The sequence below is a fragment of the Triturus cristatus genome, chromosome 5_1 (assembly GCF_964204655.1).
Source record: "Triturus cristatus chromosome 5_1, aTriCri1.1, whole genome shotgun sequence".
NCBI classification, from domain to species: domain Eukaryota; kingdom Metazoa; phylum Chordata; class Amphibia; order Caudata; family Salamandridae; genus Triturus; species Triturus cristatus.
The window spans coordinates 427042857-427056786 of NC_140587.1; the positions used below are offsets into that span (position 1 = coordinate 427042857).

Here is a 13930-nt window from a genome sequence, read left to right on the forward strand (position 1 = left end):
TTTATTGTCTTCCCCACTCTTTGCTCCACCACAGGCGTTGGTCTGCGCGGGGTGTAATGAAGCAAGCCCAATGATTAAGCATGTCACAATTTTGTGAGTGAGGGCAGTATTTTCTCACTGACCACGTGCCACCTTCGTATTATCATTTGTATTATCATTGGCTCCTCTTCCGAGTGTGTTACAGTTATGTTATTGGGGAGGCCGGAGTAGAGAAACATTGTCTCTCCCCCCTTCCGTATGTGGATAACTGTGGTAAGACAACATTGTTGCTTGATTGCAAATGGATACAAGTTCCCCAAAATGTCTACCAGTGCACAACGCCTGCTAAAAGTGTATCTGTAGGTGAACAAAGCTAAGAATTGTGATTGGCAATCACAGCACTCACAGAAATCCTCTTGCTTCTCTTCCGACAGAGCTGACTCTACTTTTCCCTTGCATTCGAGTGGTATCATCAACAGCATTTCCAATATGTAATCCCCCCGCCATGCCCTGGCGATGTAAAATGAGTCTTCGTAGGGAGCTCAGAGTAGGAGAAGGATGGAAAATGTCTATAGGGAGCTGTCAGGCTCCTAAAGAACCTATGCTTGCCTTGTGCAAGGATGGCTGCTTGTTAGCTCCTGGAGAGGGATAGGTAGACACCGGGTGGATCAGGAGCTCTGTTGTCACCCCAAAGACTTCCCGAAGACACTCATGCCATCAACTATTGTGCCACAGGATGAATGCCCTTTAGTTCTTTATTGGTGCTTCCAGAAGACAGAAGGAGCCCAAACGCAGCAGTTTCTCACTGGAAAAGTGAATGATTCTGGAGATGGCTCATCAAAAAAGCTAATGATTTCCGAGAAAGATTTTGTCCAAAACTACCTTGGGAATGGAATAAAAAAAAATCGGAATTGATACAATTCCACCCGACTGGACAATCGGCCTTGTTATCCATTGGTTCTATCTGTACTCGTACTATTATGCTTCATCAGTGCAATGTTAGAAGATGCCAACCAGTGCCTTATAAAACAGCAACCTAAATAAATGAACCCCTTTTCAAGAGTAGCTGTATAAAGACATAAATGTGCGGGGTCTTTCTTCTTTCAATCATCCACATAAGATAGATATCCATATTGCTAATTATTTTTAATTGAGGAAGGAACATTTATCAAACACGTTTTTAAAAATAACTATGAATGTAAGTTTTCTGCAAGTTCTTGAAACAGACCACACAACCACGACACAGCTACACTCACCTTTGTATGCACACAGCTGAAGAGGGCAAGACTTCCCAGCCAATTATGCACATTCAAAATGCATAATCTCACACATGCACAGACAGCATCTGACCTCCACTTGTATTAAACTTGGCATGCTTGCATTTCTACAACCAGAATCATGTAGAACTTTCACAACACTTCTGATGTTCTATAGAGCCAGCAGCGCTATATTACTGGGGGGCGAGGCCTTTGGTATGACGTGGGATTCTCCCCTTGCCACAAACAGAGTTTGAACACTTTTTAAAACAGAAACAAGAGAAAAAACAAATAATGAAGCAAATATAGTTGTGATGGATTATAATGTATATAGGGTTCTGTAGAACGAAAACTAATGTGTGAGTAGGTCTGCGTCACAGTTTGGCTCATGCAGATCACAGAGAAAATAGTCTTACAGGGCAATACAGACTGCCCTAAATCACCAAGGTAGGCTACGTTGGGAAGCTTTGCAAGACATCAATGTGGAAATGCTGGTGCTCAAACAGCCTTAAATATCGAGTCACTAGAGCTGCCAAACCAAAACAAAATACAGTAAATATAAACTGATATTCAATGCTCAGAAACTGAGGAGGAGAAATAAACCACCAGTGGTTCCCACGGCATTCCTTCAGATAAATACATATATTATGATGGTGGTAATAATGTCATCTGCCAAGAAAGCAAAACCATCCAAGAGAAAAAACATAGCTAACATATTCATTTTACAAACTGAAAAAGGATTGGGGGCTTCTATGAGTGTGGTTTAAGAAAGATATTAAACAAAAAAAGATGTAATGCCTGATTAAGAGAGTTCAGGACAAGTGTAGAGAGGATATTTGATAAAAATGGAGCACTGCAATTTCAGAAACAAAAGTGACAACAGCATCTTCTATGGTTGAAAATTCATTTCACACCAAAACGTTACTGGGTTCAGTTTGCCACTGTACTGTACCACAGGTCAGGTCTATAATGGTAATGCACATAATGTAGATGTTTTGGCCTTAGTAGGCCTTCATCAGGGAAGGTATAATAGGCCAATACTAAATTATGACACCACGCTCCAACTTCACATTAATCGCAGATCAGAAAGTAAGCTCTCAGTAGCAAGGATTGGCCACATTTTGTGGGGCTTTGTGTAGTAAAGTGACCCATCTTATAGAACTTTAAAAAAGGCACAGGCAAGACCTGAAAAACTAGGGCTGTCAGACCGCTCTCGTTAACACTTCATGTAGAGGCAGAAAAGATTATATTATTAGTGGTAGAGATGCTGACAGAAACTTAGGAGGGCAGCCACACCATTCCTGTCTGACAGTGCCCTTAGGGACTGATGAGGAATCACAGACCAGTGCAGAAATCTAGATGAAGGGCCGGCGCCTTCCTTTTTTACCCACGTTTGGTTTTCACAATTTGGAGAAGTTGTGTCTGAATAGCAGATAAACTTCCATCCCTTTACAATATTAAACAGGAGATTGTAAATCAACTGGTCCTCCGTACTTAAAAATGCCTTTTTGATGGCCTATATCTCCCCAAAGAAAGAGCACATGAAGAACGTTTTCTGGGTTTGGGTGCCAGATACCTTTGGTCAATGCATAAACCTTTGGCTGAACCTGAAACTTTGGAAATTTTTAAGGCAAAGAGAAGGTTGTGAAAGGTGTCTGGATCTTACCCCTGGCAGAGAGGGAGCATATAAATGAATCGTTTTATGAAATGTTGGTGTGGAGTAAGGAATGATCCCACGGGGTCTTTGATCCAGGGTTCTTCAGGAGTGCCACTGGGAAATCTTCGATGGTGTCATAGGAGGGCATGTGGTAGCACCTCACAGGAGGTGGAATCCATGGAAACTGACTTTAAGGAGGCTTGTGTCCTCCATGACCCCACAGACCATGGTCCTTCTCAGGAAAACCTGCCATTGTCTTACACAAAGCAAAAGCAATTGATGGACGGAATGCTGAACAAATCAAAATATTCACCCCCAGTCAAAAGATCTGGGTTAAATCCATCATTATTTTGCTTACCATGCCACCTCAGTTTAGACCTGGCCATATGCAAATCAGCCTTGACCATGTGCCTCATGGGAACAGTCCAGCCCAAACTGCCAAGCCAGGTCCTCCCTGGACCGGAAACAAGCATCTTAGGACCGGTTTCGGGCTTTCAGCCCTCATCAGCCAGGATAGCTTGATTCCAGTGGCACAGTGAGCCCGGGACCCACATCTGGGCATACCCGGCGCACGTAGGGCGAGAAAGCAAAAGACACACAATTGATGGATGGAAGGCTGAATAAATCAAAACATTCACCCCCAGTCAAAAGATCTCGGTTAAATCCATCATTCTTTTGCTCACCGTGCCACCCCAGTTTAGACCTGGCCATATGCAAATCAGCCTTGACCCTGTGCCTCATGGGAACAGTCCAGCCCGAACCGCCAAGCCAGGTCCTCCCTGGACCGGAATCAAGCATCCTAGGACCGGTTTCGGGCTTTCAGCCCTCATCAGCCAGGAGAGCTTGATTCCAGTGGCACAGTGAGCCCGGAACCCACGTCTGGGCAGACCCGGCGCACTTAGGGCGAGAAAGCAAAAGACACACAATTGATGGACGGAATCCTGAACAAATAAAAACATTCACCCCCCCCCCCCCAGTCAAAAGATCTGGGTTAAATCCATCATTCTTTTGCTCACCATGCCACCCCAGTTTAGACCTGGCCATTTGCAAATCAGTCTTGACCCTGTGCATCATGGGAACAGTCCAGCCTGACCTGCCAAGCCAGGTCCTCCCTGGACCGGAAACAAGGACCGGTTTCAGGGTTTTCAGCCCTCATGAACCAGGATAGCTTGATTCCAGTGGCACAGTAAGCCCGGACCCAAGTCTGGGCATACCCGGCGCACTTAGGGCGAGAAAGCAAAAGACACACAGTTGATGGACGGAATGCGAACAAATCAAAACATTCATCCCAGTCAAAAGATCTGGGTTAAATCCATCATTCTTTTGCTCACCATGCCACCCCAGTTTAGACCTGGTCATATGCAAATCAGCCTTGACCCTGTGCCTCATGGGAACAGTCCAGCCCGAACCGCCAAGCCAGGTCCTCCCTGGACCGGAATCAAGCATCCTAGGACCGGTTTCGGGCTTTCAGCCCTCATCAGCCACGAGAGCTTGATTCCAGTGGCACAGTGAGCCCGGATCCCACGTCTGGGCAGACCCGGCGCACTTAGGGCGAGAAAGCAAAAGACACACAATTGATGGACGGAATCCGGTTTTGGGCTTTCAGCCAGGGAGGACCTGGCTTGGCAGTTCGGTCTGGACTGTTCCCATTGGGCGCAGGGTCAAGACTGATTTGCATATGGCTGGGTCCAAACTGGAATGGCATGGTGAGCAGAAAAACGATGGATTTAGGCCCAGATCTCTGTACTGGGGTGAATGTATGACATTGTTCTGCATTCTGTCCATCAATTGTTGTTTTTGCATTTGTCACCCCGAGTGGGACTGGTATGCCCAGACGTGGGTCCCGTGCTCTCCATGCCACTGGAGTCAAGCTATCCTGGCTGATGAGGGCTGAAAGCCTGAAACCGGTCCCAGGATGCTTGTTTCCAGTCCAGGGAGGACCTCGCCTGGCAGTTCGTGCTGGACTGTTCCCATTGGGCGAAGGGTCAAGACTGATTTGCATATGGCTGGGTCCAAACTGGAATGGCATGGTGAGCAAAAAAACGATGGATTTAGGCCCAGATCTCTGTACTGGGGTGAATGTGTGACATTGTTCTGCATTCTGTCCATCAATTGTTGGTTTTGCATTGGTCACCCCGAGTGGGACGGGTATGCCCAGACGTGGGTCCCGTGCTCTCCATGCCACTGGAGTCAAGCTATACTGGCTGATGAGGGCTGAAAGCCTGAAACCGGTCCTAGGATGCTTGTTTCCAGTCCAGGGAAAACCTGGCCTGGCAGTTCGGGCTGGACTGTTCCCATTGGGCGCAGGGTCAAGACTGATTTGCATATGGCTGGGTCAACACTAGAATGGCATGGTGAGAAAAAAACAATGGATTTAGGCCCAGATCTCTGTACTGGTGTGAATGTATGACATTGTTCTGCATTCTGTCCATCAATTGTTGTTTTTGCATTTGTCACAAAGAGTGGGACGGGTATGTCCCAGACGTGGGTCCCGTGCTCTCTATGCCACTGGAGTCAAGCTATCCTGGCCGATGAGGGCTGAAAGTCTGAAACCGGTCCTAGGATGCTTGTTTCCAGTACAGGGAGGACCTGGCCTGGCAGTTCGGGCTGGACTGTTCCCATTGGGTGCAGGGTTAAGCCTGATTTGCATATGGCTGGGTCCAAACTGGAATTGCATGGTGAGTAAAAAAACGATGGAATTAGGCCCAGATCTCTGTACTGGGGTGAATGTATGACATTGTTCTGCATTCTGTCCATCAATTGTTCTTTTTGCAGTTGTCACCCAGAGTGGGACGGGTATGCCCAGACGTGGGTCCCGTGCTCTCCATGCCACTGGAGTCAAGCTATCCTGGCTGATGAGGGCTGAAAGTCTGAAACCGGTCCTAGGATGCATGTTTCCAGTGCAGGGAGGACCTGGCCTGGCAGTTCGGGCTGGACTGTTCTCATTGGGCGCAGGGTCAAGACTGATTTGCATATGGCTGGGTCCAAACTGGAATGGCATGCGGAGCAAAACAACGATGGATTTAGGCCCAGATCTCTGTACTGGGGTGAATGTATGACATTGTTCTGCATTCTGTCCATCAATTGTTTTTGCATTTTTCACCCTGGGTGAAACGGGTATGCCCAGACGTGGGTCCCGTGCTCTCCATGCCACTGGAGTCAAGCTATCCTGGCTGATGAGGGCTGAAAGCCTGAAACCGTCCTGGGATGCTTGTTTCCAGTCCAGGGAGGACCTAGCCTGGCAGTTCAGGCTGAACTGTTCCCATTGTGCGCAGGGTCAAGACTGATTTGCATATGGCTGGGCCCAACCTGGAATGGCATGGTGAGCAAAAAAACGATGGATTTAGGCCCAGATCTCTGTACTGGGGTGAATGTATGACATTGTTCTGCATTCTGTCCATCAATTGTTGTTTTTGCAATTGCCTTACACAAAAGCTGCACAAATTTAGGCCACCAAAAAGCTGTGGGTGATGTTTGCATGTCACTATCGGGAATGTAATGCTAAATGGGAATTGCTACTCAGGAGTAACATGGGGCACAGGATTTATTTGCACTGTATGGTCTGAGGCAAATTCGTGTACGCTCACATCCCACCTGCCAGCAATCACTATAGGGAATCTCTGACAGTGAAAATGCAAAACTGTGCAATGGGCAGTACTAACCAACCGGGGATTTTTGGGCCTAGCTTGTTGATACCGACCAACCATATGATTAGTTACGGCCTTTATGTCTTGAAAAGCACATCTGTCCTGTACTAGCTCGGAAGATGTCACACATTTTCTACTCAGGAACATTTAAGCAGGATAGAAGGAGAAGCTATCCTGCATCTCTGCTCTGAGCAAAAAGAATCAAGCAACGTTGTGTAGTACATGTGTATTATTTCTTAGCTACTTCCTCTGCCCTTAGAGGGTTGAATGCTGTTTCCAAATCGTTACTTGGAACACATAGAAAGTGACATTTTTTCAGGTCATTGAAAATCATAACCAAATCTGGTCACATGACAGCACTGGTCCTTCCATTCTCAAGCAGTGCAAAGTCTCTGAACTCCTCCGGGTCATTCAGTAGCCGTCGTATGCGCGGGCCGAGATACCTTATTCTAATTATACTGGAATCTACATGCGTCCAAATCACCAGAGTCACAGAGTCAAACAAAGTCCATTTAGTTTGCTTGGATGGTCATGTCTGTCATCCTGGAATTTGGGAAGAGATTTAGCTCTTATTAGAACAATGATAATGCATTGCATATTTTATATACATTTGAATGGCACTGCGCTCATAACTAATAGTGGCAGGGTCTGTCGGGGTTAGCCCGTCAAGGCCACAACTAAGAAGTCAGTCGCCTATTGCACCAGGGGAAGTGGGGCACCTAAGTGGAAGAAAAAAATCTAATTTTACAAAATCTGCCCTTGGCTTTTTGGGCTGGAGCACCAATTGCATGGTTCACATAGGGCACCGGTTATGGTTGTATGTTACAATATCAAGATCAGTAATATCAACACCATATCGACAAGATAAACATGCATAGGGAAGTATAGATTTACTGTTACACCTCCACTTCTACCTTCTAGCTTAAAGACACAGGGCAAGTCAATATTGTGGATATGATATAGACATAGGTTGATATTACATCTTCTATACTGTAATCCCCACCTTATTGCTGGCAGCTAGACTCTGCTGCCCCTAGGTTCAGTTGTAGACAGAGAACAGAGAATGAGTGCCATAAATAGCATGTTACCAAAGAGGTCAGGTGTAATATTTGATAAGTGTTACATGATGGACGGTGTAGCTGAATGTGATTGGCTGCATGAGCAGACCAGAATTCAAGGAGATTGGTTAGCGTGTGTAAGGAGTATAAAAGAAACCAGAATGCTGACGGCCTAGAGGGGTGATTGGAATTTGAAGCGATTGGAGACTCGCCATTGGACCAGAGCTCTTTCAGTGGAGTTTGGATCTTTCATTCATTTTGGCAGACCGCCTTGGTAGATTTTTTTTCCATGAACCCTGAAACAAACTGGGGGGTTGAAATTAAAAATGCAGGTTTGGGTGAGGGTGTTCCCCTGCAAACACACAATTCACTGGGGCATTTAAGAACTGGCACAATTATATTAAAGATTTTCAGGTAACCTAGTACATCATTAATTTGTATATAAAATGCAAGAATTCATATATAACACATGGAAGCCTGCACTTCCGGAATAACAGCTGTATCTAATTTCCTTATCTGTGATGTCACTAATTGTCTGTAATAAGAGCACAATGTTACTACTCTATTGTATTTGTTTACAATAGTAGCGTTGTGACATGCCAATGCCTATTTATTTATTTAAAGTTTTGTATAGCGCAAACATGAACCAGGTGGGTATCAGAGCGCTTTACATATGTTTAGGTAGACAAAGGAAAGCAGCAAGGTGATAGAAATCATGGAAAAGTTGGGACAATATACAACGGGAGCAGGATGAAGTTGGGGAGTGCAGAGGAAGCAGGATGGGTGAAAGTGACAAGTAGGGCAATATACATCGAGAGCATACCAGACAAAAATGGTCACTTAGAGTCAATAGGAGCAAAGCATCAGGTTCAGCGCAGAGTTCATTAGACAAGTTTGTTCAGTAGTAGAGTTTTGACTTCCCTTTTGAAGGCAAGAGTAGAGAGAATCAGTCTTGTTTCCACTGGAAGGGAGTTCCAGATTCTCGGGGCGATGCCAGAGAATGTACGATTGTAAGTTTTAATATTATTATTACATTTTTTGGGCTTGAGCAGCAGTGTGCTGGTGCTCCTTGTGGACCTGGAGCCACTCGAAAGTTCCAGCTTGTTTGTCAGGTAGAGTGGGGTGTTGAAGTGAAGTGCTCTATGGGTCATACATGCGATCTTTAGTTGTATCCTAGCTTTAAAAGGAAGCCAATTGAGCGACTTAAGGTCCGGAGAAATGTGATTGGACTTCTTAGAATCCGTGATGAGTCTAGTGGCAGCATTTAGAGATGCTCTGATAGGTGCTAAACTGAGTTTCGGCAGACCGCAAAGAGTCGCACTGACATATTCAAGTCTGGAAATGACAAGTGCTTGCCCTGCCGATTAAAAGTCATCTTGGGGAAGGAAGGGTTTGAGTTTTCTTAGGATGCAGAGTTGAAAGTTCGCTCCTTTGATCGATGATCTGATGTGTTCTTGCATGTTTAGGTTTTTGTCTAGCACAACTCCCAGTGATTTAGTGGAGTCAATGATATGAGGTGTGCAGTGGAGGGCGGTGAGGTTACAGAAAAATTGCAACACAGTGGGGGTTTGCCTAGCGGGTGCAATGAGGAGGAATTCCGTCTTGAGGGCATTTAATTTGAGATGGTTGGTGGTTAGCCAGTTAAGGGTTTTGAGAAGGGTTCCGTTGAGAGATTTCATGTCCTCGGGCCTATTGCTAGAGTTAGTAGACACTGTAAAAAGCAGAATTCTGACACTTATGCAAATAAAGAGATTAGCTTTTTAGACACCTTCAAAACTTTCTATCCTGTATATTGACAGTCATTCGACATGCAGAATTCTGACACTTATGCAAATAAAGAGATTAGCTTTTTAGACACCTTCTAAACTTTCTATAATAGTAAAATGTGTGTTTACTGCACTGCCAGAGTTTACGGCAGTGGGACAGGAAACTGCGTGTCACGCACACATTCTATAGAGCAAAGTAGTTCTGAAGTAGTGACTTGCATTGAACTGATTAGGAGTAGGTGTTTTCAAGACATTGCAGGTTGCTTATAGATAATTTCTTGTTCACATTAGATTTCATATTTATTTTAGGTTATCTGCAAGCAGATGATTTCTTAGATAAGAAGAGCGAAGACCAAATATTTGATGGGGGCCGATGGGAGGGCGATGGAGTGATCTGGTTTCATAAGATATGAAATAACGCTACTGAGCATTACTACTTCAGTGACCTCATAATGGAATTCTGCCTACAGCCTTGTTCCTCTATTTGGCCACGAAACACTGCATGGAAGTTTACAATTTACTTCTGGGGTGCATTATCCCACATGCATGGATAAGTCTTGTTTTAAGAATAAAATGAGTTTTTGTCCTAACTTACAGGCTGAGGGCCCGATTCACAGAAGAAATCTGAGACAAAATCCTAAACTTTTGATATTCACAGAAGGCATTTAGTAGTAGTAAAGTTAGGATTTTGTCATAAGTCTGTCTTAAGTCTGTCTTAAGTCTTCCTAAGTCTGTCCTAAGTCTGTCCTAAGTCTGTCCTAAGTCTGTCCTAAGTCTGTCCTAAGTCTGTCTTAAGTCTGTCCTAAGTCTGTCTTAAGTCTGTCTTAAGTCAAACTTAAGTCATATTTAAGTCAAACTTGAAACAAAATCCTAACTTTACTACTTCTAAATGCCTTCTGTGAATACCAAAAGTAGTAAGTTAAGGATTTTGTCTCAGATTAGTTCTGTGAATCGGCCCCTGAATCATTATAGTGGAAGCACTGAAATGTAATTTACGTGTTAGGATACCCATCCACATACCTGAGGAAATGGCAAATAAAATAATAAACAGCCCAGGCCTTCTAAATTATTTCTGACCGGTGAGCTTAGTTTCAACTGGTTACTAGCAGAAGCCATACAGCTTTTATGAAAACGCCTAATAATGTGGAAATAAGGGTGTCCTATGCAAAGTGCTTCTTTAGAGCCGATGGTGGATCAAAGGTCCCATTAGCTTTTGATCACTTTTACAATAAGTTTAATCAAAACTGGACGAACCCAGTGGTGTTGGTACGATCACTGGTAAGCAGTGCTTGAGGACCCACTAGGTGAGTAAAGGCCCCTCACACACCAACCTAGTTGGTTTACCTACACACTCACTAAGGCATCCAGGATCCGGGAGACCACAGTAGGTGCCAAGCGGGTGCTGCTTCCTGACCAAAATCTGTGTCTCGAGGAGCGCACTCCTCCCCTTCCTGATCAGCGATCAATATCAGCCATAGTGTCTTTTTTCGCTGCGGTGTCTGCCACTGAGCCGATACCGTTTCCACACACCTTAGTGAATGTGTAGGTAAATTACCTTTTTAATTTTTTTCACCATCCACGTGGCTCTATTTTGCCACTCACTGCACTTTCTGGTCCTGAAGAAAGCCCCGCACATCCTGAGGTGGGCTGAAACATGTAGACCAACCACATAGTCAACTATTAGAAATTAAATCCTTTTCGTAGTTGCTTCACATAACCTTAATTTTAATATATCCTGAGCCGCCACTAATAAATTTCCCTCGGCAAGGATTCTCAGTGATATTTTTAAACTTCCACCACATCACACTATTACACCACACCAGCTCCGCTGTAGTCAGGCGTTGCAGCACAACCGGGAGGCGCTCGGCCACCCGGTTGGGGCCCCTATGATGAAGCATGACACCAACTATGTTGGTGTGTGAGGGGCCTTTTACTCACCTAGTGGGTCCTCAAGCACTGCTTACCAGTGATCGTACCAACACCACTGGGTTCGTCCAGTTTTGATTAAACTCATATATACCACAGGGGATACGGACGCACCCTTGCCTCCCTAGCTCTCTCATTGTTCTCTCCACTTTTACAATAATACATTGAAAGTTATATCACAGCAAACATTACCCTCATCGGGTGGCGCGTCTTCGTGGTTCTGCGCTTGGCTTTCACTCTCTGCTGGACGGGGGCTGTGCACTTCCTTCTCCTCTGCCACAGGAGGCGCTGTTTCTTCAGGCTCATACGCTGGTGGCTCTTCCACTGGTGGCTCATCCTCTGGCGACTCATCAGCTGGCGGCTCATCCGCTGGTGGCTCATCCTCTGGTTCCCTCTGGTCCACCGCTTCCCCATCAGGCTTAGGCTCTAAATCCGTCTGGTCAGGTATTGTGTCACTTTCATCTGAGATTGAATGACTTTCATCAGAAGGCTCTTTCCCATCACCAATACATTTCAAAGAAATTGAAAAAACACACACTGGCAAAGTATGTAAAAGTTTAGATTTACAACAGTTTTTTAATAATCAAATGTGTTCAAGCAGGTGGAGCTGTGCTATTGTTGTCCTCCCAGAGCCCAGAGACAATGGCAGGAAGGCAGGTTCTTGTGTGTGTATGGGTATGGTTGCACCCCCTGACTATACATCAATAAGCAACCGCTTGGACTTAGCTTAATGCAGACCCAGGCATGAGGAAAAGTGACCACTACTTCCTTGTATAATTTTGCTTTAAAACTAAATGTGTTTCTTTCTGTTATCCACTTGCATTGACTTTATTAACAATGTCATTACAATAATAAATTGTTGAAGGCACAAATATTGCCAGAAACATGGCGATAGGTGGTTCACCACTAAAGTTAAATAAAATGTAGCATGCTTCAGCACTGCAACGTCATTGCAACTAGTACCAAAGAAAGTGTAAAAAAGATAAGAACAATGCAAAAGGCTAAGCAGCCAGTATCTGAAACACCATCCCCATATCCACCAGGATTAAACCAAACCTGCTCCAACTTAGGAAAGAGCGGAAGACGCACCTCTTTAAACAACCATGCACCATGGTGCAGTAACAATCCGCTCTTGCTCTTTAGACACCAGCCACCCTTCCAATTCCATATTAACTCTATCCTCGCCTTTGACTATGTACAGCTCAGCTCTGTCTTTCGAACTGACGTGTGTTATATAAATACTGCATTCATACATGTTATGTTATGCTACGTTGTGTTGCGTTGCTTTGTGTTGCATTGTGTTACATTATCTTACATTGTGTTACGTTGTGTTATGTTACGTTATGTTGGGTTATGTTGTGTTATGCTGAGTTGCGTTACTACGTTGTGTGTTATGTTATGTTGTGTTATGTTATGCTATGATTTTAATTCAATTTATAGAGTGCAGCTTTTACCCAAAAAAGGGCAGCCTGGTGCTAGCGTGACCTGTGAGGTAGGAGAAGAAGTCAGGAAGGACTAGAGATGCAGGTCGAACAGGAGAGCCTTTAGCTTTAGATAACATTAGGCTCGTGTCACATACAAGCTGGAATATTTGTACAGCATCTGGGGACACGAGTAGAGGCACGGCCTTTTATAGCACCCGAGGACGAGTGTAGAAGGCACGGCCACCCCAAAGGACATGTTGGTTGTGAGGCCCCACCAGAATGTTAGCTGAGGCAGAACATAAAAGGAGGGAGGGGGCCTAGTGCAGATGAATCTGGTGAAATATTTAGGGCCCGAGCTGATTTTTCAATGAGCCAGAGTGGTTTAAAGATGGCCGTCTTCTTAATAGGAAGCCAATGAAAGGCTACCAGCTAGGGGGAGAGATGAGAATGAAATGGAAGACTAAGGATTGCTTTAGCAGTGGGAGTTGGGGAAAAACCAGGATATAGGGCGGCCCCACAGTCCAGCTTAGAAGTGACTATGGCCTGAACCATAGTTTATTTAGCGGTAATATTCTGGGAGGCATTTGAAGATTTTCCTTACTGTTTTAAGGGTGATTAAACAAGAGGAGGCGACCTGATTAATAAGTTGGCCCAGATAAATATTGTTGTTGAAAATTATACTAATTCAAAACCCTGGGTTTCACACACTAAGTTATGCACACTGCTCTCCCGAGCATCTAACCAGTGTATTGCAGCCACAAAAGCTGACTAAAGGGCTCATTACGATGGCGGAAGGCCCGCCACCGACAGCCGGTCACTGGCGGGCCTCCCACCATCGTACTGCTGTTTACCCTCTCACCATATTATGATGGCGGGGGAATCATTGGGTATGCGTGGCGGTCGTAAAGACCGTCCGCCAGGATTCTGACAGGCGGTCCTTTTCCGACGCCGTAGGGATTATGATATCCCTTTCCTCCATTCGTTTTGCAGCAGACAAATCGCAGCAAAAATAAATAGCAGAAATAGATTTGAGGGCCCGCAGTGGGCCCCACTCAATCTCTGGGACTGGGTCAAGGGCACTGGGGGGCACCTGCCCCCTACATATCCCTGCACCATGTGGCAGGCACCACATGGTGCATGCCACGTAGTGCAGGGATATGCAAGTGACTCTATTTTTGCATTGCGGCGGGGGCTGTTGAACGCGTCCCCGCCACAAT

At 45.1% G+C, this 13930-nt stretch overlaps 1 protein-coding gene across 2 annotated transcripts in view; it reads right to left on the reverse strand.

Annotated features, from left to right (window-relative positions):
- Window positions 1-13930, reverse strand: part of LOC146830993 (uncharacterized) — a 94833-nt gene that overhangs the window by 31871 nt on the left and 49032 nt on the right. For both annotated transcript variants that reach the window (XM_085605200.1, XM_085605199.1), the window contains exon 2: window positions 11482-11751. In XM_085605200.1, coding sequence (XP_085461326.1) covers window positions 11482-11751 — 270 coding nt within the window. The remainder of the gene's footprint in view (window positions 1-11481; window positions 11752-13930) is intronic.